This window comes from Furipterus horrens, unplaced genomic scaffold (genome assembly GCF_987537825.1).
Source record: "Furipterus horrens unplaced genomic scaffold, mFurHor1.1.pri manual_scaffold_17, whole genome shotgun sequence".
Lineage (NCBI taxonomy): Eukaryota > Metazoa > Chordata > Mammalia > Chiroptera > Furipteridae > Furipterus > Furipterus horrens.
In genome coordinates, this window is record NW_028327187.1 from 115,156,981 (window position 1) to 115,182,935 (window position 25,955).

At 41.6% G+C, this 25,955-nt stretch overlaps 1 protein-coding gene across 2 annotated transcripts in view; it reads left to right on the forward strand.

The window, feature by feature from the left end:
• The window catches only part of ARHGAP6 (Rho GTPase activating protein 6), a 222,823-nt gene that overhangs the window by 186,718 nt on the left and 10,150 nt on the right, over positions 1 to 25,955 (forward strand). For both annotated transcript variants that reach the window (XM_090263915.1, XM_090263916.1), the window contains exons 9-10: positions 3,276 to 3,455; positions 17,023 to 17,120. In XM_090263915.1, coding sequence (XP_090120041.1) covers positions 3,276 to 3,455; positions 17,023 to 17,120 — 278 coding nt within the window. The remainder of the gene's footprint in view (positions 1 to 3,275; positions 3,456 to 17,022; positions 17,121 to 25,955) is intronic.

Consider the following 25,955-nt stretch of genomic DNA (forward strand, 5'->3'; position numbering starts at 1 on the left):
ACCATGTGTAGAAATTGAGTAAACGCTGTGCAGGGACTGAATAAGCAGACCACATAAGCACTGCATAGAGATGGGAGTTAGCTCAAAACGCCTTCTGGTAGAAGTTAAGAGCAAAGGGAGAGGAACAAGAGAGAAGTTTTTTGTTTATTTTTTTTTTCAGTTGGTTTGGCGCGAGCGGGTAGAGAATACAGAATGAGCAGGTTGGAGGGAGCCAAAAATTAAATTGTAAAATATGCTCAAGAAACAAAGCACTTGGAGCTTTTTGTCTTACCTGGTTGTTAGTTTGTGTTAGGTGTTTGCATTATTTGTTGGGTAGTTGTTACAGATTGGAACATAGAAGAGAACTGAACCAGGGAGACAAAAAGCTCAGAGGCTCGCAGGCTCTTCCAGCACCTTGCTACGTGACCTTGTATTTATAAAATAGGGGAAGAAGAAGGAAAACAGAGTTGCGGTGGAGGGAGTGTGTAGGTCTGAGCTTCCTCCTTTATAAAATGAACACATTTCCTTTCTAATTGGATGTTTAAAATTCAACACATCTTTAACTAATGGGATCTTAAAGATATCTAAAAGAAGGGCATGAGAAAAAAAAATTGTTGACTAGTCAATCAGTGCTTTTCTTGGGGAAAAAATAGTGGTATTTTATCAAATTGTGTTGTTTTTCTATCTTGTGTTTGTTTGTTTTATTCCATTTTGTCTAGTTTGCTATTTGCTTTGCTCCTTAGGGGAAAAATAAATTCCCAGAGTATGAAAGATTTCATTTCTTCTAGAAAGATATTGCAGGAACATACTTGAAACCTCTAGAGTTGTGGTTTTGCAGTTGTCCAAGAACCCTCTGGCATTGCATGCAAATGTGGTGTGAGTACACACTCTTTGGGTGAGAGAGTTCGAGGCTGGCCTTTAGTTTGCAAAGAAAACCATGAGGCAGAAAGAAGTTAGAAACCACCAAAGTCGGGCCAGGGTTACTGACCTTTGAGGAGGTACATGCCTCCAGGAAATAGGGGGTTGGCTTTGGAACTGTAACAGGATCAGTGAGCACCTTTCTCTCCTCACCCTGGTCGGGGCACTGCTTTGGAGCCAGTGCTCCATTTCCCCGCGGTATGTCAGGGTCTGGTACTCAGGTATGGATGGGGGGCTGGGGGGGGTGGTGCAAGGTGGTGATGAAGGGCATGGGGCTACCTGGAACCAAGCCACCAGGTTTGCTTCTCAGCTCCGCCACCTCCTGGCCCCAGGCTCCAAGGTGTCACTTCCCTGTCTGCCAACAAGGGCAGAAGTAGGAGCTGTTTCACAAGCTTCTGGTGAGAATTCTTGAACCAGCCTATGGAAAGCCCTCTGGCCCAGTGACTGTCCATGCTAAACTTTTAATAAAGGTGAACCGTTCATATTAGGACTAGCAATGATCTAAGATACCTATTTAGTAGAGATGACATTTTTCCTTGACTTGGCTGGCTAATGATGAAATAACGAACCGCCCTCCAAGTACATGTTGTATTACCCAGACATAGCCATATGCATGCTGAGACATGGGGAGCAAGGGGAGAAGCCGTCATGAACCAGTCTCCAATTAAAGAAAACAATAAAATAAAAACAAAGCCATGTTAACAAACCACAGCAGCATGATCTGCAGCTGGAATCTATGTGCAATTTTACAGACGGATTGTATTGCATTCCCAGAATAACAACAGGAGAAGGAGAGAGCGGAAACAGAGTTCTGGATTGTCCTTGTACGAAACGTTCTTTTAAAAGAAAACAAAGTCTGGGAGGCAAGTAGAAGTCAGCCATTGCAAACTAGGACGAGGGTTCTCGTCAGACACCGAATCGGCTGGTACCCTGATCTTGGACATGCCAGCCCCCAGAACTGTGAGAAATAAATTTCTGTGGTTTAACCCCTCCCCCCAAAATCTTCTATTTGTTAATATTTAAAAAACGAGAAAGCTCTGATATTATTGTAACAGGGAAAGGGAAAAAGCATCTCAAATGCTTCAGAGTTTGAGAGGGATGAATTGGAAAATGGCATCTATTTGATTTTATCCCTAGCCATGAATTTGCAGGAAGAGAGATGAAAAATAAAATGAAAACTTGTCATATTTTATACCAATGAAACAAAACAAAGAAAAATAACTGAACAGTCTTACATAATGGGCACGTCCTTGGAAATTCCTGGTGTTTACCACATAAAATCACTTTCCTTGGGGGAAAACCTGAAAACAGCCTCACCTTCTAAAAATAATGCCTCCCACGTGCCGCCCGGGGAGTGCAGGGCTGGTAGCCGCCACTTCAATGCTCCATGGGACAAGGTGGGGCTCAGGAGGCTTTGTCTTGGCTGTGAAGCAGGACTCTTGAATTGCGTGCTGTGCACCAGGGTGTCTCTCAAAGATTGTGCAGATAGATCCCCACCAAGCAACCGGTTGCCATACTCAGCCAGGAACTCTGCATTTCAGTACCAACAAGAGAAATAAACTACATAGAACAGTGGTTCTCAAGCAGGGGCAGTTTTGCCCCACAAGGGATATGGAGCAAGGACTCTTACTTAGCCCTTTCCTGCCTTTCCTTCGGAACCCTCTGCCACACTCTGCTTCCTGGTGTGTCTTAAGGTTAGTCTACTCATTTCTGTCTTTGCTTATGGTGTTCTCACCTCTGTGAAATTGCCTTCTGTCCCAGTTCCTCTGCTTTTCAGCCTAGCAAATTCTATTCTTCCTTTCAGTTTTTGTGCAGATATGGCCACCTCTTTGGAATGTCCCTGGGGCCTCCGGAGTTGACAGCTTCATACTTTGCACTCACTTTTTGTAACTGATAAGGTTCCTAATCCTCTAGAATGTGAACCCTTAAAATAAGGACTGTATTGTGATCATTGTTGGAAAATTTTTTAAATAATAAAAATCCATGAAAAGTGCCTAGCCTGTGGTAGGTGCTGAGTGGATGAATTAATGGAGAAATGATTGATTGATGGCTGTAGGGATAGATGGAGGGATGGATGATTTGATGGGTGGATTAATGGATGGATGGACATCAATATTTTTAAGGAGCAGACAGGTTAAAAATTTTATGTAGTACCAGTTTCATAATAACTAACTTAGAGTTGTGAAATTTTACCCAATATGCTATTGAAAGGGCCGCTGCACTGTGAGCTTCAATCCAGGATATAAGGCAAAAGGATTCTTCCAGAGACAATATAGTCTTTGCAGAAAAAAAGGAAAGGAAAAGGTTCCATTGACTATTGAACCACTTGGCATTTTGAAAGGCAAAAGTAACAGTTTTTGTATTCTCTGTTCCTATAGGTCACTGGGAACAAAATGACATCTCTAAACTTGGCCACCATATTTGGGCCCAACCTGCTGCACAAGCAGAAGTCGTCAGACAAAGAATTCTCAGTCCAGAGTTCTGCCCGAGCTGAGGAAAGCACAGCCATCATTGCTGTGGTGCAGAAAATGATTGAAAATTATGAAGCCCTGTTCATGGTAGGTGGCCCTTCTTTGGCAGGGCATCTTAGCAAACTGCCTCCTGATTGCTTCTTGGTGGCATAATGAATCTCTCACATGCCACCTTCTGGTCTATAGTGCGTGTCATTAAAGTCATTGGAAGCCATGCAGTTTGAATAGGAATAGAAATTTACAACCTATGATATCACTGTAATGTGATTCCATGTTTAAACAAAGATATTCAAATTATCAGTTCCAATCTGTGCCTGAAACAATGGTCACATCATTTTGGGGTCATTTAATTATTCACATACCAGTAGCCTTGCTCAAAATATTAATAAAACCATTCTCTTTGGAATTATATGTTTCTCATGAATTTATATATTCATAACCATCCTCAAAGGTGGCACCTTCTCCAAAGTCAATATTGACATTTACCTCCTCCGTCAAGCTTCACCTATCTTTCCTGTGTCATCATGCCACTCACCCATGTCATTTCTCTGCCCCTTGGACCCCATTACTGTTCTCATTGATGTTCATCTTAACATTGTACAACAGACATTTATTAAATATTTCCCCAGTAGATTATAAACACGTTTAAAACACAGGCTGTGCCCTCGTTACCTCCTCTTGGTACCCTCTGTACACTTTTGGAGGGCCCTTCATCTGGCAGGCACTCAATAAATATTTGTTTGATTTATATTGAATTACCAGTTCCTGTTTTCCTTCAGAAAATTGCATTGCTTGCAACTTCCCTTGAAATTTTAGAACAAATGCCAACTCTCTTCTATTTCTGTTTACCATGCATATTGCTTGTCAAAATCTACAGGCATTTTCTCTCTGTTTCTTCTCCCATTTCTCTTGTCAATGTACTAACACTCACCATAAAACTTACCTACTTCATTAGAGCCTTTTGTTCTCTACAACCAAGTGTGCTAGTCTCCTCTTGAATGTTCTTGATATTTTTTCTATATTTTTCAAATGCCTTGCATTAGATTTATTTCCATACTTTGTCTTATACCAATTATGTTTTATAAATTTAAGAACCAGTGATTTAAAATCTTTGCCCTCTGGGTCTTACATGTATGATTGTGACAGATTAATTCAATGCTCAATAAACATCAAGTTCAGTTTATGAAATGGAAAAAATAAAAATATGACATTTCTCAGGGTGGGTCCCAGAATCACTTGATATGTCAAAGTAGTCTGCAAACTATAAAATTCCATGCAAATGTTAATTACTAATTATATTAGTTGGACAACACAAGCAGGATCAAATCTTAGTGCACAACAGACATAAATATCTTGTTGACATAAAGTTTCACAAGATGTTTGGTTGAAAGCCTTACAGGTTGTGATTTAGGGACACAGCTCCTTGCATCTTGAGACTCTGCAATCCTCTAGGATTTATGGGCCAAAACTAGAAGGGACATCCATCATGCCTACTCAAATGCCATTGGCCAGAACTGAGCCATAAGATATATTTAACTGCAAGGAAGTCTGGGAAATGTATTCCTGCTGGCTACCCAGGAGGAACAGAAAATGGATTTAGCAAAGTCAAAATTTTACTGAAGTATAACAGTGTGTCACTCCTTTTTGGGTCTCTGAAACACTGTTCTATGTTGCACATAGAAAGCTCTCAAAAATGTGGAATTTGTTATTGACTGTATATAAATTTCACACTTCAGCCAAAATCTTCATAATTAATTACATATTTGGCTGAATCAAATGACTGAACTTTTCAATATTTTCATCAAGTTTTAAGTCACGTATCATTTTGCCAAGTAGTCTTGGCATTACTTCACGCTCTCTGGACTTTTTAAAACAAAATAATACCTCTTACCCATCTTAATTCTGTTCTCTAAATTCTGTATTCTAAGAAAAAGTTCTTTAGATGAAACCACAAACTGTCAGGCATTTCTTTTCACCTCAGACACTAAAAAAACTCTTCCTGGCCTCCTTGAAAGTACAGTTGTCACCGTTTTAATTGCGCTGTTCCTCTCTGTCCCATTTCCTGCCACCTGGGCTACCAACAACAGCGGAAAAACATCAGTTTTCACCTTGGCCAACATTTTCCAAACCTGACATTTGTTTGACACTCTCTGTAGAAATTGATGTCAGGACTCTCTTGGGTTATAGTTCATATTTTGGTTCCCCAGTTGTGGTCTTTACTTCTCAGTTAGGCCTTTCCTGGTCACCTTGTCTGAGACACAGTCCCCCACCCCCACCTGTTCCCTTTCCCTGCTTTTCCTCCTTAGCACTCACTACTACTAATATAGGATTTTACTGATTTCTCTTGTCTGTTGAGCATTTTCCACACTATAATGTTAAGCTCCATGACAGGATGAATTTTCGTCCTTCCTATCTACTTCCTTTACTGCATTATGTCTGTGCCTGGAATATGATGGAAACAAGAAATATTGGTTGAATTAATAAATGACTCAATGGTAGTTTCTGACATGATTTCTTTATTACTAAACTTTACTCCTTATACGTATGAAAAGGTTTGTGCAGGAAGAAAGTGAGGGTAACTTTCTCAAGAGTAAGTTAACCATTAATGTAATCATTCTTGATCTCAGACAGACGATGGGAATTAATTGAGAAAAAAGACAGTTGGATGGCAGGGGTAGTGAGACAAAGATCCCAAGCCTGGGTCAGTAAAAAGAAAACTGGCTCTGGAACCAGAAAACTTTGCTGTAGTCCCGTCTTTGCTATACATTAGCAATATGACCTCGTCTTCTTAGATTTCTATTTCTTTAGTTATCAGAGCACTGGGTTAGAATGGATGATTAACCGAGATATCTTCTAGTTCTAAAATCTACATAGTTCTGTTCCCTAGCACTGACTTCACCTCTTTTATTTCTATAAAGCACAGAAGAAAATTAATCTCATCACTTTGTAGGTTCTCTTGGCATATTGGGCATTTCAGAATCCAGTTGATTATCCTAAAGCTCGTGGCTGTTTGGCAAAGCTGGTCTGTGTGGGTGGACAAAAATTCAATCATGTATATAGCTGTTTTATTATGTTTTGTTTTTAAAAAACTTGCAGAATTAGTACAGGAATTTCAAACAAGGAAGAATAAAGCCAGTCAAGACCTGATAGTTCTAGGTAGTTAGCAATTGTGCAGTTTCACGGCCCTTGGAAGGGTTTACGAGCTCAGAGAGAGAGGCATTGCTTCCCATTGGCATTAGAAAGCAAGATTTGTTAGAGAAGGTGGCTCTGAGTTTGTCCTTGAAGGCAGAAGGCACCCTGGAGGCCATGATTCCACAGAACTGATGGAAGAGATATAAAAACTCAGAGAGCCCTGGCAGGGACCCAGAGTTTGTTCTGAGTGTTAATGATGTCCTTCATTTCCTGATGCCTCTCCCAAGTGGCCAGTATCTGAGTTAATGGGAAAGGGCAGAAAAGAACCTGGCTTTGTCCCGTAATAGAGAAGAGGTGCCTAGATCCAGAGGCTGACAGATGGTTCAAGAGTCTGACTAGGACAGTCTTTTGTGCCATTTGTTTGCTTTTTATGCACTGTGTTAAAAACCCTAGCGCTGGTCATCATAACAGCCCTCACGAGCACTCTGTCGAGTGGAGGCCACCATGATCACTCTGTTGAAAGATCAAGGCATCAGATTGTAATAGTGGTTCTCAAACTTGAGCATACAGCAGAGTCAGAAGGAAATTTGTCAGACACTCAGATTCCTGGGTTGAACTCCAGAGAATCAGATTGAGTAGCACTAGGATGGGACCCAGACATCTGCACTATCTAATGAATATTTTCAGGGCATTCTGATACTTTTGTAATCACACCTCAGGGAACCACATCTTGGGAAACACCCGAGATGATGGGGACACCATGAGCTTTGGAATGAGCTACCAGAATTGAAATCCCTACTCAGCCATGTATTTGCTACGTGATCTTGGCCCCATGTTTAACTTTCCTAAAGTGTTAATTTTCCTGTTATAAAAAGAGAGAGATGAAGTTGCCTATTTTATAGGATTACTTTTTGAGTTGGAAATGATATTTTAAGGCACTTGGGACAAGAATTGGCATATACTAGGCACTCAAAAAAAAAAAAAGAAACAAGATTGCTGCTATTATTGTATTACACTGATAAGATGTCTGCCCCATCAAAGGAGGTGTTGTTACCGGACGAAAAGGGTCCATTTGCCTGTGTGCATCAAAGCTCAACAAGACATGAACAGGAGCTTGCTTTATTTTCAGGAAGTGGCCCACTCCCAGTGACACAGGTAGCTAGCTGATACTCAAATACCTGGCTCTTCTCCATGGCTTCCAGGAGATGAATTATATAAAGGAAATATCATTAATTATGGTGACTAAGGGAGTTAGTTTCATGGTCAAGGTCATTTTTTTCTACTGATTGGTTGGTGCGAGGGAAGGGGGTAATTTGTCATTGCATCTGATCCTGGTGTCAGCCATGGCATCACTTTGTCTGATTTTGTTGCTCTTCTGGGCCTGGAGCTGAAACACAGCTGAGGCTTAGACCTTATTGCTCGTTTGCCCAAAACCCCGTCTCTGTAGTCAGGTGGACCCAAGACTTTGTCCGTAAAATTATTTGATGTTGACCAGAACCTCGTCGATCTGAGGGCTTAATAATGAATGGAAAAGATATACAAGCGAGGCAGAGGCAGGTGGGTCAGGTGCTGGATGAGGCCAATTTGAACCAAAAGGGAAGAAAGAAGAAAAGGTCATATTGAAGAAATGAAGCTTCTATGGGGTTACAGCGTCTTCTTTGCAACAAAGCACACTGACCACTCTGTAACTGTGTCATGACCTGCTCCTAGTCCCTCACCCTGCTCTTTTTCTTTTTTCCACATCATTTGTCACCTTTCAAGTCACTATATAATTTACTTATTTATTATATTTATTGAAACCTAACAGAATGCAAACTTGATGAAGGCAGGAATTTTCATTTGTTTCATTCACTGACATCCAGAAAGCACTCTGCAGATAAATGGGTGCTCAGCAATTATTGGTTTGAATAGACACTGCAATAATATATTGCTGGAAAAATGCATTTTTTGTTTGTTTGCTTGCTTTTGGTTCAGTGCCCATAGTCCTTATATTCCTTAACCTTCAAATCCTGACCCTGCGTTTCTAATATCAACAATCGAAAAGCTGGATGACATAAATGATACGCGCTGGGAACACTGGGAATAAAAGAGAAGGCTCATGCATGCATATGTATTGATAGAAATGGCCACTGGTATCATGGTGAGACAGAAAGCATTCACTGACTAAATCATTAACGTATTCATTGGTCTGGAGGTTTTTCCTTCTTTAACTGATACTGGGAATCCTAGAGAAAACTCATCATTGCTCTTAGAATTAGTAAGAGCTTCAGAGCAGGGTAGAGAAAACTTTCAGCTCATTCTAAGGGTTGATACCGTATGATTCCTAAGACGGCCATTTTTGTTTGTTTGTTTGTTTTTTGGAGAGAGGGAAACAAGAGAAAGTACCACCCCTGTGAGCTGATGAAAAGTCCGGGTTGCAGTGGAGACGTGGGAACACCAGTGAGTCCCCACCCCACTGGTTCGTCAGCCTGAGCTGGGGACAAGCACAGCACACGTGGGAAATTTCAAATGAGAGCTACTGGAAATAAGGGTCAGAGGCCGAGATGAGGATTCCAGGCACTGAAGCCAAGCTTTGCTGTGTGTTCTCTTCGTTCCCCAATGCAAATTGCATTTTCTTGAAACCTTGCTTGCATGCCAAGTCAAAGCAGGCAGGCAGTACTCTAGGTCATCACAGAAGAACCCCCCCCCCCGACCACTAACATATCCAGATAATGAAATAGGGTTTCCATTTCCTGTTTTCTGTAATCACTTTTTAAAATAAACACTGTTTACGTGCTGGGGGTTGGCTAGTCACTGTGTATGTCATTGGCTTGTCTAAATTTCACCACCATCTCATGAAGAGTAAGCCAGGAAGATCTTTTGCCCAAGTGATGCAACAACTAAGTGGATGACTTCTACAGCGTGATGCTCCCCACATAGAAAGCAGGTACTTCATTGTGGCATCTCAGATATAGAGTTCATTTGCAGGGAAGAAAGAGAATATTTTTAGGTATATTTTACTGAGTATGCTATTGCAGTTGTCTCAACTTTTTTCCCCTTTGCCCTCTCTGCCCAGTACCCCCCTTCCCTCCAGCAATCCCCCCTCCCTTAGTTCATGTACATGGGTCGTGCATAAAAGTTCCTTGGCTTCTCCATTTACTCTACTATTCTTAACTCCCCCGTGTCTGTTTTGTACCTACCAGTTATGCTTCTTAGTCCCTGCATCATTTCCCCCTTTCTCCCCCTCCCCCTCCCAGCTGATAACCCTCCAATGATCCCCATACCTATGATTCTGTTCCTGCTCTAGTTGTTTGCTTTGTGTGTGTGTTTTTTTTTAGATTCATTTGTTAATAGTTAAGAGTTTGTCGTCATTAAAAAAAAAAAGAGAATATTTTAGCCAGCTTGAAAGTGGTGAGCAAAGGAGATATTTAACAGTATTAATCCCTCTGGACTGTTCATAACACTGACCTGCCTGATGTTCAGGCCAGCACATGGCTTCAAGAGCCACTACATGTTCCTACTGGAGCCTGCACACCTTGTCCCTGTCTGCAGTGACAGAATGCACGTACTGTTGTCAGCACGCACAGGTGGAGGGGAGCAGAAGCATATTATAACTTAGTTGTTTCTACTTCCTTTAACCTATTGCCATGGAGCAAACACTACTAATTTTTCCTCGAGTTATCCTCCAACACAGCTCCATGAGTCCCAGGCTCTTTGATGATTTTTGTACATTAATGCACCTCAATTACCACACAATACCAGGCATGTAGCAGGACCTTGGGAAAAGTCTGTTGAACTTAATGGATTGCGACCCTCCGGATGCATCCAGACACTCTTACATAATATTAATGTAATTAATTACAACAGAGCCACCCCAAAGGTTCTAGGCTGAGCCTGTCCATGTTTGAGCTTTGGCTGTCATAAACAGTCAAAATGATTTTTTTCACTTTAAAAGAAAGTTTAGAATTTTATTAACTAAAAAAAAAAAAAAAAAAGTCATCATGACTTAGTGATATTTACTTTTTCTGGGGAGTGTTAGAGTTTTAAATGCCAAAGCATTCTTCTTCATCCAGTACAAAGCGGTAGATTGGCGTGGAGCCCCCAGTGGCAAGACGGTAGGGCTGGGTCCTGGGGATTGATCTCAGAGATGCCCTTAATGGTTTGTTCTAGTGACTTAGTAAATGGAGAAAACGTGAACTGCTTTTCCCTCTCTGTGGTTTATGGAATAAACTACATCATAGGAGTTGTACCCTAGGCAGTCATTCGAGGTTTCATTTTTAATTTGATAGGGTGGATTTTAATTGTGACAGTTTTATTCCTTCACATGTGCAGTGTTTACATTTTTTCTCTGAAGCAGGAGAGTCCAAGTTCTTTTGATTTTTGAAATAGCATTAAGCTCTGAAGGAAGACATGAAAATCTAAGGCATTGTGCCTCCTGTAAACAAAACCATAAATGGTACCCTTCGAAAATATCTGAAGTTACTCAATAGTTGACTACAACCCAGTAGAGAGTTTGATCTGAAACACTACACTGTGCATGCAGAAGCCCTTTGAACTGGGTTTTGTTTCTTCATTCAAATGTGCAGAATTAGTTGATTTTTAAAATTAATGTGTTTTTCACAGTCCTAGTTCTTAGTTTTCATTTTGCTATATACAAAATTACAAAAGAAAACAGAAAGAAATCTGTTTGATTATTGAGTCATACTTTTCATTTTCAGAGTTTTAGTATTGATGATAGTAATAGTTTAAGAACCTATTAGAAATTTTCTGATAATCCTCGGTTGGTAAAGAAAATTTATTTTTCTACTCTAGAAGTTAATACAGGAGATTTTGCTAGAGCATGACATTGGTACTACTTATAAGCAGAAAGAAGCATCTAGACAAAGGTAACCAAACCAGTGTATACCATTAAGACCAATAATCCTGGGTTATTTTTATTACTATTTATAGCCATTCCTATAGCATATATTAAGCATCCATTAGAAACACCATCATAGCTTGTGTTCTGAAACAGCATAATGTTGATTAAGTAAGTGGGTGAAGGGTCATGAATGCGTAGGCAGGAACTATAGGAGAGAAAAGAGTAGAGAGGCAAAGAAGAGAAAAATGAGGCATTATTTAGGGAGCATTTAAATGCAAGGCAGGGAAAAATCAACTGAAGGTGACTGAAAACAACAGGATTTATTATCTTGCATAATCAGAAGCCAAGGGGGACACAGTTTTAGCAACTCACTCAGACTTCTACTGTCTGCGCTTCCATCTTCATCTGCAAGATACTGCAGTCATTTCCCGCATCTCTTGCAGCTGTCATCACATCCAGTGATGAAGAGAGATGTTTCCTCTCCTGCATCTCTTTGCAATATAAAAGAGAACCTTTTCCAGAAGCTCCTACGAGCCCTCTTGGGGTAACTTGGTCAGGACTGGCATGTATGATCTTGCCCTAGCTACAGAGGAGGTTAGCTGGCAGAGAACTACAACCTCAGGAGCCTGTGTCAGTTCCAGGTAGACAAATAAGTCAGATAATCCCTGCCTTCAGGAAGTTTACCTTCCAATGTTGTAACCAAGCCAAACACTTGAGGTCTGATGGAAGAGAAGGAACCAGAAAGGGAGAAGCTACACAGAGTCTGGCTACAAGGCCATTGCAGTTGAGGGGCCAAGAAGTCACAGACTATAGTTCCAGAAATTCAGGAGGTGGTCAGGAGCAGAGATATATCAAGAAGAAATCCCATCACCTAGTTACCCACCAGAAGCAAAAGAGATGAGAGTGATGCTTCTCTATGTACATCCAAGATACGAGGCAGCAATGAATAACTTAGTCAAGAAGAAAATTGCAGAACAAATACTGGCCATCGCCATGTTATCTGCTTTTATTTTTGCTTTGAAGTGTTTAATTTATTAATTATTTTGTGTATTTCTCATAAAATGTTTTACTCTAAACCGCTTCACAGTTGGTAAGGTGCTTTCAAATCTGTTAGCCTTCTTGGTCCCCATAACACTTCCATAAGGGCAAATGGGCCAGATAGTGTATGCTTGGATTTTCAGATGCTAGAACAGAATCCTACAGAATCCTACATGGTCAATTTGTCCAAGTTTACATTAATTATAAGCAGCAGAGCCAACACTGAACCTCAGGGGCTGTCGACTGTTAGATACTTTTTCAACAGCATCCTAATTCCTGAAAAGGAATGCGTATGGGAACAATCTGCCTGGATATTTCTTCCTTACTGTAAGCTCCTGTTTTCTATCAACTCATTCCCTTGACTTTTGTTTCTCTATTAAATATCTAAATTAATAGAAAATGAATGCTCATCCAATTTAACCAAGCCATTAGCTTGAATTTTTTTATTAAATAAGAGGAAATGAAATGTGCAAATATGTACAAAGATTAGAGGCATTATTGGGAATGAATACTAAGTCAGGTACAGCCATCATCTCAAATTCTCTATCCTCATTTTCCCAATGGCCCCAATTTTCTGAACTGTTCCTTTATTTTAAAAATGTGGTTTTATTGTATGAGTTTGTGAAACTGCTTTAAATCATTTTGTAACAAGATGAGATATAAATAAATTAAAACAATGGATTATATACACTGTAGTCCATCTTACATAATAATAGGAAAATATTAACTACCCTTCCTGTAGTTCATGGATTCACATTATTTAACTGTGTCATTTTATTTATTTTTAAATAGTGTCTCCAAGCCAAAATGGTATCATGGGTCTTTTTAAAAAGAAACTATAGATAGATTTATAATACTGATCCTTTCTATTTACATTTGTTACCAAGTAAAAGTCATATATAGTACATAACACAGACCTCAATAGTTATAATTGGTTGGGAATCAGGTCTAGTTGAATGAGTAACAATTTTAAATTGCAAAATAGTTTAACAAAATTTGTGGAAAGTTATTTTTTTAAATAATGATACTTCCTGTTACCTATTCTAATAATGTATCCAAGTTAATTTATTATTAGACACACCATATCGTGAGACTGGATTGGTGTTTGGAGCAGAAATTTTTATTATATACCTAAGCATAGAAATTTTTAAATTAAACCAGCTGGATGAAAATACACATATTTTTTTTTATAATTTGCTTGTGTAATTTTTTTTAAAAAAAGAGTTCAGGATATACATTTTAGGCCACTATTACTTTTTTGCTTTGCTGTTCATTTTGTCTAAATGAGCATTCTATCTTCGCATTTTCACTGTTTAGGTAATACTTTTTGAAAATCTGATATATAGTGCATATCTGTTGGGTCATGGTATTTGAAAAATTTGCAGTAAAAAATAGCAGTCTTTTTATTTGTTTAATTGATTCAGTAAAGTAAGAGAACAGAGTCTCTCAGCCTTGACCTAAAAGTCCTGCCCCTTTTTTATGTCATTCTCATTCCCAGGCCCTTGCTTTATGTGACATCTCTTTGTATCCCCTGATACCTGTGTCAGCCCAGCACCCCCCCCCAGGCCCCAGATCTTTACTCCCAGTTGCCTGCTAGATCACTCCCTTATTCAGATGTCTCACGAGCCGCTCACCCGTATCATATTAAAGCCGCACTGCTAAGCTTGACCCCAGCCTCTCCCTCCTGAAGTGCTCTGCGCCAGTCAATGGCAGCCCCATCCTTCCAGGCACGTAGGCCCCAGATGTTGAAGTCATTCTTTCTTCTTTTCCTTCCTGCTCCTTCTCCCCCTTTTTTTCCTTCTCCATTCGCAGATTAGCTAATGCTATCATTGCTGTGTTCACTCTCTCCAGGATCCACATATTCCTCGTCTGCTCCCCATTCTGGTTCAGTCCTCCAGCGTCTTTCTTCTAGATGTAGCAACAGCCCCCATCTGCACATCCTGCTTCACTTCTTGCTTTCCCGCAGTCTACTCTCAACTCAGCAGCCAGGATGATGACAACTCATGTTAGTCCTCTGCGCCAAACCTCCGGCGGCTCTCCAGCCTCTTAGATCGAGAGCAGAGCCCCTCATCATGACCTGTAGGACCCCGCAACACCCAGCCTTGGCTACCTGGCCCACTTCCTTTCACTTCGTTTCTACCTCAGTAGCCTCCTTGCTGCTCCTCACTCGAGATCCTTCTGACTTTTTTCTTCCTCCTGCTTGAAATGATTTTCTGCAATTCCTTCCTCTACTTCCATTCTCTGCTAAACTGTCCATTTCTCTGCGGCCTAACTGTACTATTTAAAAAGCACTCCCCTCCCTAACATTCCCCATCGGCCAGTCTTTGCTTTGTTTCTCTCCGTGTGATCTATGCCGTGTTTTGTTTGTTTGTTTGATGCCAGGCTCCCCGTATTCATGGTCAGCTTCTGGGAGACAAAGCTGCTGGTCTGTTTGGTTTGTAGCTGAGTCCCAGCTTCCAGTCCGTGGCATTCAGTGAGAACTCACCCAATATTTATGTACTGGCTTAAAGGAAGGAGGCGGGAAAATGCCGCAGCGAGAAGCGCCGTGGCCCGAGAGTGTGGAGGGTGCATGAGGATGGCTGCTACAGGAAGAAATGGGAGATACAGGCTGACGTGAGCAAGCACATCCGACGGCCTCAGCTGTAGGGATAAAAGGGTTACTGAGCAAGAGAGGGTGTTGATCAGAGCGTTCTGAAAACCATGCAGAGAAGAAATTTGCCACATGTGTGGAAGAAAGTAAGTAGTATACAAATTAGCAAGCTTTTTCACCAAAGGCCCATCAAGGATGTATCTTTCTTTTCAACTAAAAAGTCAAACTAGCTTAAGGAATTTGGGGGCTCACATAGCTGAACAATCCAAAAGCAAATATGTCCTCGGGCATAACGTTACCTAGGACTCAAATAATGTCAAGAGACCTTTTTTTCTACCTGCTCCATTTCTTGGTATTTCTTCAATTGTCAACACAATCCTCAGGCTCCATATGTGGCTATAAGCCCTGTATCCTCTCTCTCCTAAGCCTCAGAGACGCTCTCATGGCTTTTCATCGTCTCTAATGGAGTCACGTGCCTATTGCTCAGGCATTCATGGTAGTTTGACTTAGACTAGGTTACGCTTCACCCCTGAGCTAAGGGTTGGGGAGCAGTTAGTTCTCCAGAGGGAAGTTGGGTTATAACTGTTAAAAAAGAGGGAAATGGAGGCTGGTGATGGCCAACAGGTGGCCACTGCAGAGGGGTGATGAAGGTTTCAACTTGGATCATTGCAGGTGGATGGAAGATAAACGGAAGAAGCAACAGGCACCATGGACATGAAATCAAGTAGATCTGACTGAACAGGGAAGGGACAGGACACACAGAGGCTTGAATGCAACCAGATTTTGCATTTGTGAGACCAGGGTTTAACAACATCATTAATGAGTTTCAGGGTGAAGTAAGAAGAACAGGTCTGTGATAGAAGAAAAGCATTCTGTTGCTTTCTCTTCCCTAGTTTTGTTAATAAAATTGTTTCCAGCTTTCCAAAGCTCAAGAAGAATTGAGTTCTGCAAGAGGCAGGAGGCAAATCCTCCCGCCAACCACTTATTCTCAGGAGACTTGTCTCCACAGTTTTGAAGAGTCTTATCTCCAAGCCCATGTGTGAGAGACTCAGACTGAAAATTTATTTTCTCTCAATACTTCGAATTTCCTTTGGTTGAGCTACCAGCAACTACAGTGTAGAAAATCGTTAGAACTGAGACTGAGTTCAATCTTTTCTTGTAGAACATTTCAACGTGAATGATTTTGGACTGTAAGGCCGCCTTCTAATGTACTGTGGATTAGGCTTAGAGAAACGTGGGATGCTCATCCCTAGAGCTCTAGTTAATGCCTTGTCAGGCTGTGAAGCAAGAAACTTAACTGTTAATGGACCAGAATGCAAGAAAGGGGTGGAGACAGGCACCGGATGATAAAATGACACGTGCGATTGTAGTAGTCTGCATTTTTTGAGCGTTTACTCTCTGCCAGGCACCGTTCTAAGTCCTTGGCCTATGATAAGTCATTTCATCACCACAGCAGCTCTTTGTAGTGTGTACTATTATTAGCTCCATTTTACAGGTGAGGAAGCAGAGATATAGAAATGTTATGTACCTTACCGGAGGTCCCACGGCTAGTACGTGGAACCAGGACTCAAGCACAAGCTGTCTCGTTCAAGGACCTATCCTCTTAATAAACTGATTATGTCTTCCAGAACTGCCCAAGACAGTTATAATTTACACCTATTGTCTTGGCATAAATATAAATATGAACTCTAGAAAGATTCCCCATTTGGACGATAAATCATGAACACCATTCCTCTTAACAGTGATATTTTGCTCATTCAAAGCCAAGAAAAACCTGGTCTGCACAACAGAGGTATCCAGGTGGTTAGTCCGTATCTCTAGTCAAAAGAGAGGTGACAATTTGGGTTGAATATGACTATTGGGTAACTATCCAGTTTGTCCTAAGAATTAAACTAACTGTATGGGTTGGTATAGGTTTGGTTTTAACCAACCAATCACTCTTCTCTTATGACTCTTAAGGCTCTGCTTTATGCTCTAATAAAGTTGCCAATGGTCATGGTATTCGTCTTCCTAGAATGATTTTTTTTTAATGCCTCAACATTTGGCCCCCCCAGGTTCCCCCGGATCTCCAGAACGAAGTGCTGATCAGCCTGCTAGAGACCGATCCCGATGTGGTGGACTATTTACTCAGAAGAAAGGCCTCCCAGTCCTCGTGAGTATGCCAGTTTCTAAAGCTGCTTAGGGATTTCTATCTCCATTTCTAAAGAATTGTAAAGGTTTACAGAACTGCATGCAGGGTGACTTGAAGTGGAATCCTGGCAACTGTCTGGCACAACTGATCAGTTCGCCTAATTGGAAACTGCTTCAGTCTTACCAATCCACACGTTGAATTAGAAACTGATTTACAGGGTTCTTCTCATTTTCATTTTTTGGCTTTTTCTGGTCCCTTGAAGTCCTTTAGACTGTGTTTACCAAGAAAAAAGCACTAAATCACTGCCAAGAAGCTGACGAGGACTCACATCAGTGAGTCACTTCCAGAATTCTGATAACTGTTTTTACGGGGCCATAAAGCTGAGCCTGCATGCACCTTACATGTGTAATTTACCAGCATGAGTGACGCATTACCAAACCGCAAGACAGGCCTAGGTGCCCATTTGAAATTAGAGGTTGGCACCCTCTTGACTCCCCTGCCCTTTATAGCTAGCACCCTTTTGCTAAAAATACACGTTGGTCTCCACATGCGCCTGTAGCTTCAATGAGTAAAGTGCAAGCCATGCTGCATGTAGGCTATGGTTTGCCACCATTCTGGTCCTTGAAGGAGGAGCACTGAATTTCTGCGTTAGTCAGATTTTATGATTAATTGCAACCGTGTGCTACAGAGGCAGAGTGTATGGGGCAGCTGAGCATTTGGCAAATCCAGTTAAGGGGATAATATTGCGTCCTTATCAGGAGTGACACTCCCACCATGACATCAAGCCTTACATTTGTGACAGAAAGAGTTGTTGTCCTCTTATGAAAATACCATTTATGTTCTGCTTTTAACCTCCCAAATTTCAACAATTCTAATCACATTTTCCCCAGTGTTTTATCACCTCTGAGGTTGAGATTAACCTTGTAATCTATGGCATGTCCTAATTTAATTCATAGCATTTTTTTCTTTTTTTTAAAAAATTATTTATTTTTTTGGTGGGTGACCCCCGCTCTGTAACAATTCCCCCCTCTCAGACTTAAGGCCCTTTATAATCTTATAAAGGACAATGGGCGAAGGTCTTGAGCTGTTCTAGCTGCTTCAAGCTGGACATGGTTGTCGTTCGTCCTACCTACCCTTGGGTCCAGACATCCCTAATAAGAGTGGGGGTGTGGAGGGGAGGGTGGCCTTCCCACACGGGGAAGGATCTTGCAGACTCCAGGTCAGTTGGCTGTCCTCAGGCAACAGCAATTTGCATATAGCATTTTTTCTTTCTTAATCATATATAAAATAATAGTATGTCTCATTCATTGGTATCTTAGAAACATTAAAACATGTTAAATTGTTTCTTTATATTGATGCCAAATTGGATGCGTTAATTTTCATTTAAAACTATTTGAGATATCATATTATATTCTTTAGAGAAATTTGGTGAACAGGAATTCCATGTTGTTCAGGCCTCTTTCTTTCCTGGGTCATTACATGAATAGCTCTGCTAAATCCAGCTTCACTCCATTTTCTGAAGAGGAGGGAAGAATTTTTAATTGGCTCATCTTTTCAGATGCAGTTTTGAAAATCCACCTCTATGCCAATAATTATCAGGCTCAATTCTGGTTCAAGTAAGATGTTCTGCCTGGATCCAAACCCCAAGAGCCTCAAGTGAATAAAAGTATATTCAAATGATATAAATGGGCTGGCATTTCATGGTCTTGCTTTTTATATCAGATCATTAGGCTCACTTAAATTTTTCCTAGAATTTTAATGGTCATCAAGGTGAAAGTTCTAAATTAAAATAACAAATGGCTGTTTTCCGCAGTATGAGTTGCATCTCCAGAATTTTAATGAACTCACTTATTTCCCTTCCATGTGCAAAAGAAAAAAGAGGACAGGATGGCATTTTTATTTGTGAACCCCCCCCATTAAGCTGCATTTATAACGTTTCAAGGGGTACTGCTCTGTGGGAAAGCTAGGAAACACCCCCCAAAACACATCGATTTGTCATTTGCCCCACTTCTGTTGTTATGTGGCATTTGAAACTATGAAAGCATTGAACATTGAAGAATGGTTGTTAATAGCTATTTTATGTGATTTTCAAGTATGTTTTCACATATAAATGCCAGGAAGTGAACCTTTCTTTTTACTCTTAGGAAAAGGACAAAGTGTACATATTAAGGCAACCCCAAGCTGTCCAGTTGTGTAGCCTCTCCTTTTTGCAGTCAGAATTGTGAGGTCTATGCGAGCTGACCCCAGGTCGGGATCTTAGGTGAGCGTCAGGGCTTCACGGAGAGCGAGGAGAGCTCACGGGAGGCCCGTGGGTGTCAGAGACTAGCATCAACCAGAAAACATTTTCAAGAAGACTTTCATAGTCAGGAGGAGAAAAGAGTGTTTCTTTTTTTCCCCTCTAGGTACAAGCTAAGGAACAACCCAGAAGGTTGATAATGATGTCATAAATTAATAAACACATATTTATTTGTAATGGCCTTTGGAGGCTTGCAAATCCTACCCCTCAAGCTGTAGGTGGTGGTCTGTTCATGCCTTCAGTGCGTGCTTCTCAAACTTGCCTGTGCGTCCCGATCACCGGGGGATCTCGTTAAAATGCTTTGTGAATCAGCAGGTCTGCTTCTCACAGGCTCCCAGGTGATGCTGAGATGATGCTGGTCTGTGATCCACACTTTGAGGAGCGAAAGCTTCAAATATCAAAAGGCATATTCTTGACTTTGAGAGCTTGCAGACTTGTTGAAGGGGGCCTCAAAGGGTAAAAATAATAAGGAGGCATGTGATTAAGTATGTCATGGGGTACAAAACAACATGTACTAGGCTGTTGGTTCTCAGACTTGCCTGCCTAGAATGAATCACCTGCGGAGTTGAAGAACAACTATGCCCACGCACCACCCCTAGAAATCTGACCCATTTGTTCTGGGGTGCAGTCTGCACATTGAGGTTTTTAAAAGCTCCCCATGTGATTCTCCTGAGCAACCAGGGGTAAGAACTTCTAGCTTAGGTCCACCACAGTAGATACTACACATTTACTCTGACAGTGGGCGGTTTTTGACATTAAAAAGGGGTCTTCGTGTTGACAAAGGAAGGAAACCAATACATCCAGACCATAAATCCATGATAATGATGGTTTACAGTGGTGACAAATGACAGTACCCCAACTGCCAGAGAGTGCTGGCTACATTGGTATGTCAATTATCCATCAATGCCACAGCCCTGGGTATCAGAACATGCTGCTTATGAGCTTTTGATCCAGAGCCAGATCTCCTGAGTTCAAATTTTAGTCCCACTGCTATTATCTACTTGGTCTTAGATAAATAAATTCATCTCTCTCTGTTTCAGTTTATTCATCTGTAAACTACAGATAAAAACTTTATAGAATTGTGCTATTGGAATCGTTAGTGTTTTTAATAAATGCTAATGGGTGCTCTAACATTACTTCACATTTCACGATTTTTTAATGTACAATGGTTCTTTTTTTTTTATTAGATCTTTATTGTATTTTTCCATTACCTTTTAGTCCCCTTATTCCCCCTGCCCCCCAGCAATCACCATGAGTCCTTTTTCTTTTTTGCTCAATTCCTCCATCCCCTAACCCTTCCCCGCCCTATTAGCTGTCATCCTGCTCACCGTTTTCTTTCCTTACAATTACTTACCAAAGACGTGGGCATCACTCCAGTTTAGCTTGTGCCCCATGAGATAGCAACCTACGATGGCAATATGGCACAAGCGAGATCATCCGTGTAAGTTGTGAGCAGTGTCTAACTAAAGGCAAAGCCCACTTGCACATGCCTGATCTGATTGGCATCAAGATGATGGCACTGGCTCTAGAACAGAGAGGGGGTGAGGGTAAGAAGGCACTGAAGCGAAGCAACAACCTGCTCACACTAGGCCAAGCAGAGACCAGAAAGGGACTGGAAAGGATCGCACATTTGCATGGAATGAGCGAAGAGGGCCTGGTCAAGTCAAGGCATCGCGGCAATGGTCGGAATCTTGTTGTAAAGACTTTTTAGCCTCTAAAGGTTGAGAGCTAGGCTATAAAAGGTAAGAATTGGAAGGATCTGAGGAAGGACAACAGAGTGGGAAGCAACCGTAGCTTCTACAATGACCGCCTGAAGTGCAGGGCTGCCCGGTCCCCGTCTTTAGTGCTGGTTTTCCCCCTGAAGTGTCTGGGTTTGGCCATCAGCTGACATACCTAAAAAAGGCTTTAGATTCTTGTGCGTCATGTGGAAACTGCACAAAAGGTTATTTGGAGTGGAAAAGTCACTTTTCAAAAGAGTGTGGAACCAAGAAAAAGAACCTATTTATAATAACTTCTGTCTTGAAAGATCAAACATTTAGCGGCACTTGGGAAGTTAATGTTTTGTTTTGTTGTGAGTTTTTCTCTTCTTTACGCAACAAGAGGGTTGGGGGAGTGAGAGGAGGAATCATTATTTTTCCGTGTGCTTGTCTACTTACATTTTTTGCCTTGAACCAAAACACAGCGCCAAAGGGAGAGGAAAAGAGATTTATGTTACTAACAATGCAAGACTTTAGGTTTTCAAATTGCTTGTCTGGTATATTTATTAGAATTATATGCTCTTTTCTTCAAAGATCCTTAAAATAAACTCTCTTCCTTTGATTTAGGGATGTAAGGAGATAGGGAGTGAGAATGGAGGGTAAATCAGAGGACAAGGTACATTGAACGCAGGCATTTGCAGCAGAACGAAGGTGTCACCGCAGGCTGGGACCAGGGTGAGGAGAGAAAGGCGGGCGCTCCCCTAGGTGCAAAGCCCTCAGTCATCAAAATAAACAACACTGAAACATAATCTTTTAAAAATCGAAGTTATTATGAACAAAATATTTTTTTTAATTAAAAGCCTAGTACCAGGCCAAGCCGTACTAGAGCCTGAAGCAAAGGCACCCCTGGCTTAAATGAAAGCAAGTCATCAATAACATTTTGCAAATGTACTTTTTTATCTTATTTTTGACCGAGAGAACTGATCTGTTTGACAATTTCTCTGGAGTAACTGCCAGTCTTAAGTAATTTTTCAATGTAAGTTAGCCCAAATTAAAATAATAATAAAATTCTGTTGGGGCATAAATAAAGCCTCTAGACTTAATATAATGTTGTAAAGTTCTAATGTACCTACTTTTCAATATTTTTCAACTGCATTCACGTTCCGGGAAAAATTAATCATTAAAATATTACATAAAACTATGTATACCTAGATGGTATACAGAGCTCAAGAGAGCATTTTCCCTACTGTATTCTGAAAACAAAATCAAAATAAAACAAATTTAGCTGCATTTGGGGAGAAGGCTGATATGGATGAACCATATCTTTTGCTATATATTTTTGCATTTCATTGTATTTAATGCTGTTAGCAGCCTTCAAAAAGTTCTTACTGAAATTGCCCCGCAAATAGCAAAACCCTTGACCAGCCAGTGAGGACCGTGGATGAAGACCCATAGTTGTCTCAAAGGATAAAATTTCGGAACTGCAAAGGAATTGTTTTGCTGAATTGAATGTTTCTCCTGTTGAATACTAACTTTACCTTCTTCATGATGGAGGAGCATTGGGTCTTCTAATAATTTAAAGGCATCACATCTAAACTGTCAAATAAATATTTATTTTATTTTAATCTTTCAATGAGTGTCATTAAAAAGGACCTTTTCCACAAACCATGGAAAGTTACAAGATGGACTATAACTTCTGTTTTCCTTTTACTAGGATTTGTAAAAATCAAAACAATTCTCAGGAGGTTTTCAGAGATAAATGAGACTTTATCAGTATAATATAACAGCAATTAATTCTGTTGCCTGGCAGTAGCTGGTGACTTCAACTGTCATTCGTGGGAAATTATGAAGCATTAACCACACACACACACACACACACACACACACACACTTCATTCCAGAAAGCCTTTACAGCCAGTTAGTTATACAAAAAAAACATATAAAAGAGAGAATTCCATAATGAAAAATTCTCTAAAGTATAAATGTACCTTCTGGAGAAAGGCAATTCAAGGTGGAGGGAGCATTTACCACATCACTTCTTTCTTCCAAGTCCTTTGCTGTTATTCACAGATTCTTTATAAACTAGCAAAATAGTAATTGGAAGATGATTTATCAGGCATACTGAAAATAAAATGAATAAAGTCAGCATTGCTCTTTCTTCACCTGTCATAAATGCTTCCATATGCCAGGCTATTAGGAGGGAATTAATACAAATTAAAAATGAAGAGAGACATTTCACCAAAGCTGTGGGCAAATTCTAATGTCCAGGGCGCTGTTTCATCTCCTAGTAGGGAGTTTGGATCCATGTCATCTTCCCTTTGGGGTAGAGTGCCTTTGTCCCTAGGATTCTACAGAACTGTGTATGATTAATGTGAAAATCCCCCATAAACCCAGAGCTGCTGTGGCAGTGAATTCCTTTCCCAGTACAATTAATAGTGTCTGAGATGGTTATGTGCTTTGAGTTCCAACAGACTGGAGTTTATCAGTTGAACCGCTGAGCCAAGAATGAAGCCAATGCAAGTTTGAAATGTGCAAGGATGTTTCTCACTGGGGCGGCTCAGCGAGAAGCTGGGCTGGACACGCCTAGTGGTTGAACCGGAGTTTTCCGTTTATCCACAGAGCAAGTTCTGTGCCCCCTGCGGCAGTGCAGGCCTGCCCACAGTACCCTGCCAGCGTGTTTACACCCTGACCTGGAGGGACCAGCGAAGGGTGAGAAGGCGATTCGCTCTCCACGTCCATCCCACGCTTACGTGATTCGCTGAGACTAGGCATGCATGCTGTGGACGGTCCTGGGGTTTTCAGGTCTCGTGAGCAATCCATCCATTCGTGGAAGCAAAGCCGTGTCACCCGGCAGCCTACCCACCCAGTATGCCCTATCTCTAATCCATGAGGAGGTGCACAGCCTGTGCCAACTATAAGACACCTGATACCCCTCTACTTCCAGGGATTAGCTTTAGCCATTTCCCCCAGTTTTTCTCCTGATTGGGGTCCCGGCTGTAGTCACCTTGGTGGCTTGACTTAGGCGAGGGGACCAAAAGAGCAGAGAGAGAGGGAGATTGGCCTCTTCTGCCCCATCTCAACATGTTCTGATCAATAACCAAACTCCGTTAAGTTATCTGGGCCCTGCCAACTGGGGCTCACTGGTGTGGGCACACTCCCTCCCATACTCAGCTGTGGCCCCAGCCACCTCAAGGTCAAGACCAGCACATTTACCCCCGCTGCCAGCCAGTGTGCGGGTTTGTCATTTCCCTTCTCATTTGACTTAGTAGATCCTGAGCCCACTGTCCGCCTGTGGCTTAAGGAAGGGAAGGCAGTTTGGTGTCAGGGGTTCTCAAATTTCCTACGCATCAAAATTGCCTGGAGGGCTTCTTGAAGTACAGTTTGCTAGCCTCGCGCCTAGAGATTACCTCTCCGTGGGCAAAGCTGACATCATGGGCTGCAGCCACTGCAGTCGCGCAGGAAGGACCGCACACGCAGAAGAAGCCTCCGCTGGGCATAATGATCTGCTGTCACTGTCTTGAAATTCTTAATTTTTTTTTACTGTTGACACTATTACAGATGTCCCCTATTTTGTCCTTTGCCCCCCTCTAGCCAGCACCCCCAGGCCTTCATCACATTGTTTCTGTGTCCATTGGGGGGCCCTGCATGTTCATTTTGCGCTGGGTCCCATCTATTATAGCCAGTCCTAAGGGTGAAGGTATTAAACTAAGCAAAAAAAAAAAGGACTCATATACAGAGACAACAGTGTGGTGACTGTCAGAGAGAAGGGGGCAGCGGCGGTGGAAGAGGGTGAACGGGGATAAATGGTGAGGGAAGGAGACGTGACTTGGCGTGGGGAGCACACAATACAACATACAGAGGATGTAGTATAGAACTGTACACCTGAAACCGTAGTATAGAACTGTACACCTGAAACCTATACAATTTTATTAACCAATGTCACCCCACTAAATTCAATTAAAATATAAATATGAATACTAGCCAGTGCTGTCAGTAGGTCCAGAATGGAGCCTGAGAATTGGCATTTCCAACAAGCTCCCAGGTGCGGGGCGTGCGGCCGCAGCCCACAGAGCAGGGCACAGGGACAGTGGCCGCACTCCCTCCCCTCCCTGCTCCGCTTGCCAGGACCCAATCGCAGCCGTGAACACGGAGGGAGAGAGGGTGTGGCAGCTTCCATTATTTCCGTTACTGTCGTCATGGTTCTTGTTTTATTATGTTTTGTTCTAAGCGAAGTAAATGTTCTCATGAAGCATGCTGCCCTTTCAACCCGCCGACAATTGCTGTGGGTATGATTTTCCTGTGTCAGTATCAGTCCAAAACAATTTATTGAAACAGCTCAAAAACTGGGTGAAGTGGGACAATATTGTGGGAAGTCACTTGAGAAAATGGGGACAGGGAGGTAGTGGAGTGAGGAGGGAGTTTGCAGTTGGGCTGTGACACCCACGGGCCTACCAGAAGCTCCAGCACAGCAGCTGGGGCGGAGCCCCAGTCCCTCGGAACCATCTAGCGCGCATCGCGTGGGTCCGTGAGACTAAATGGCCTGCTCGCTTGGTCCAAACCCAAATGTCCTTCCCACTGAGGCTTAAGAGAAACATGTTTCTTTATGCGCCTAACTGTTGGCTGAATCTGCAACTTGGAGTATTTTGTTGAATGCACTGTTTTCTGCATGTTTTGTAAGACAGGTGAGCAAGACGTGACACAGAACGAGGGGCGTGTCCGTGAGCTGAAATATGACCTTTTCAAGGCTTTTCTCCCAATGTGAGGGGCCCAAAAAGTATTTGCACCTCTGATAGTTATTTTGTTTGGGTAATAAATGGACTTGACTCTCTTGAAAGCATCCTATAAAATAAGGCTTCATGTACC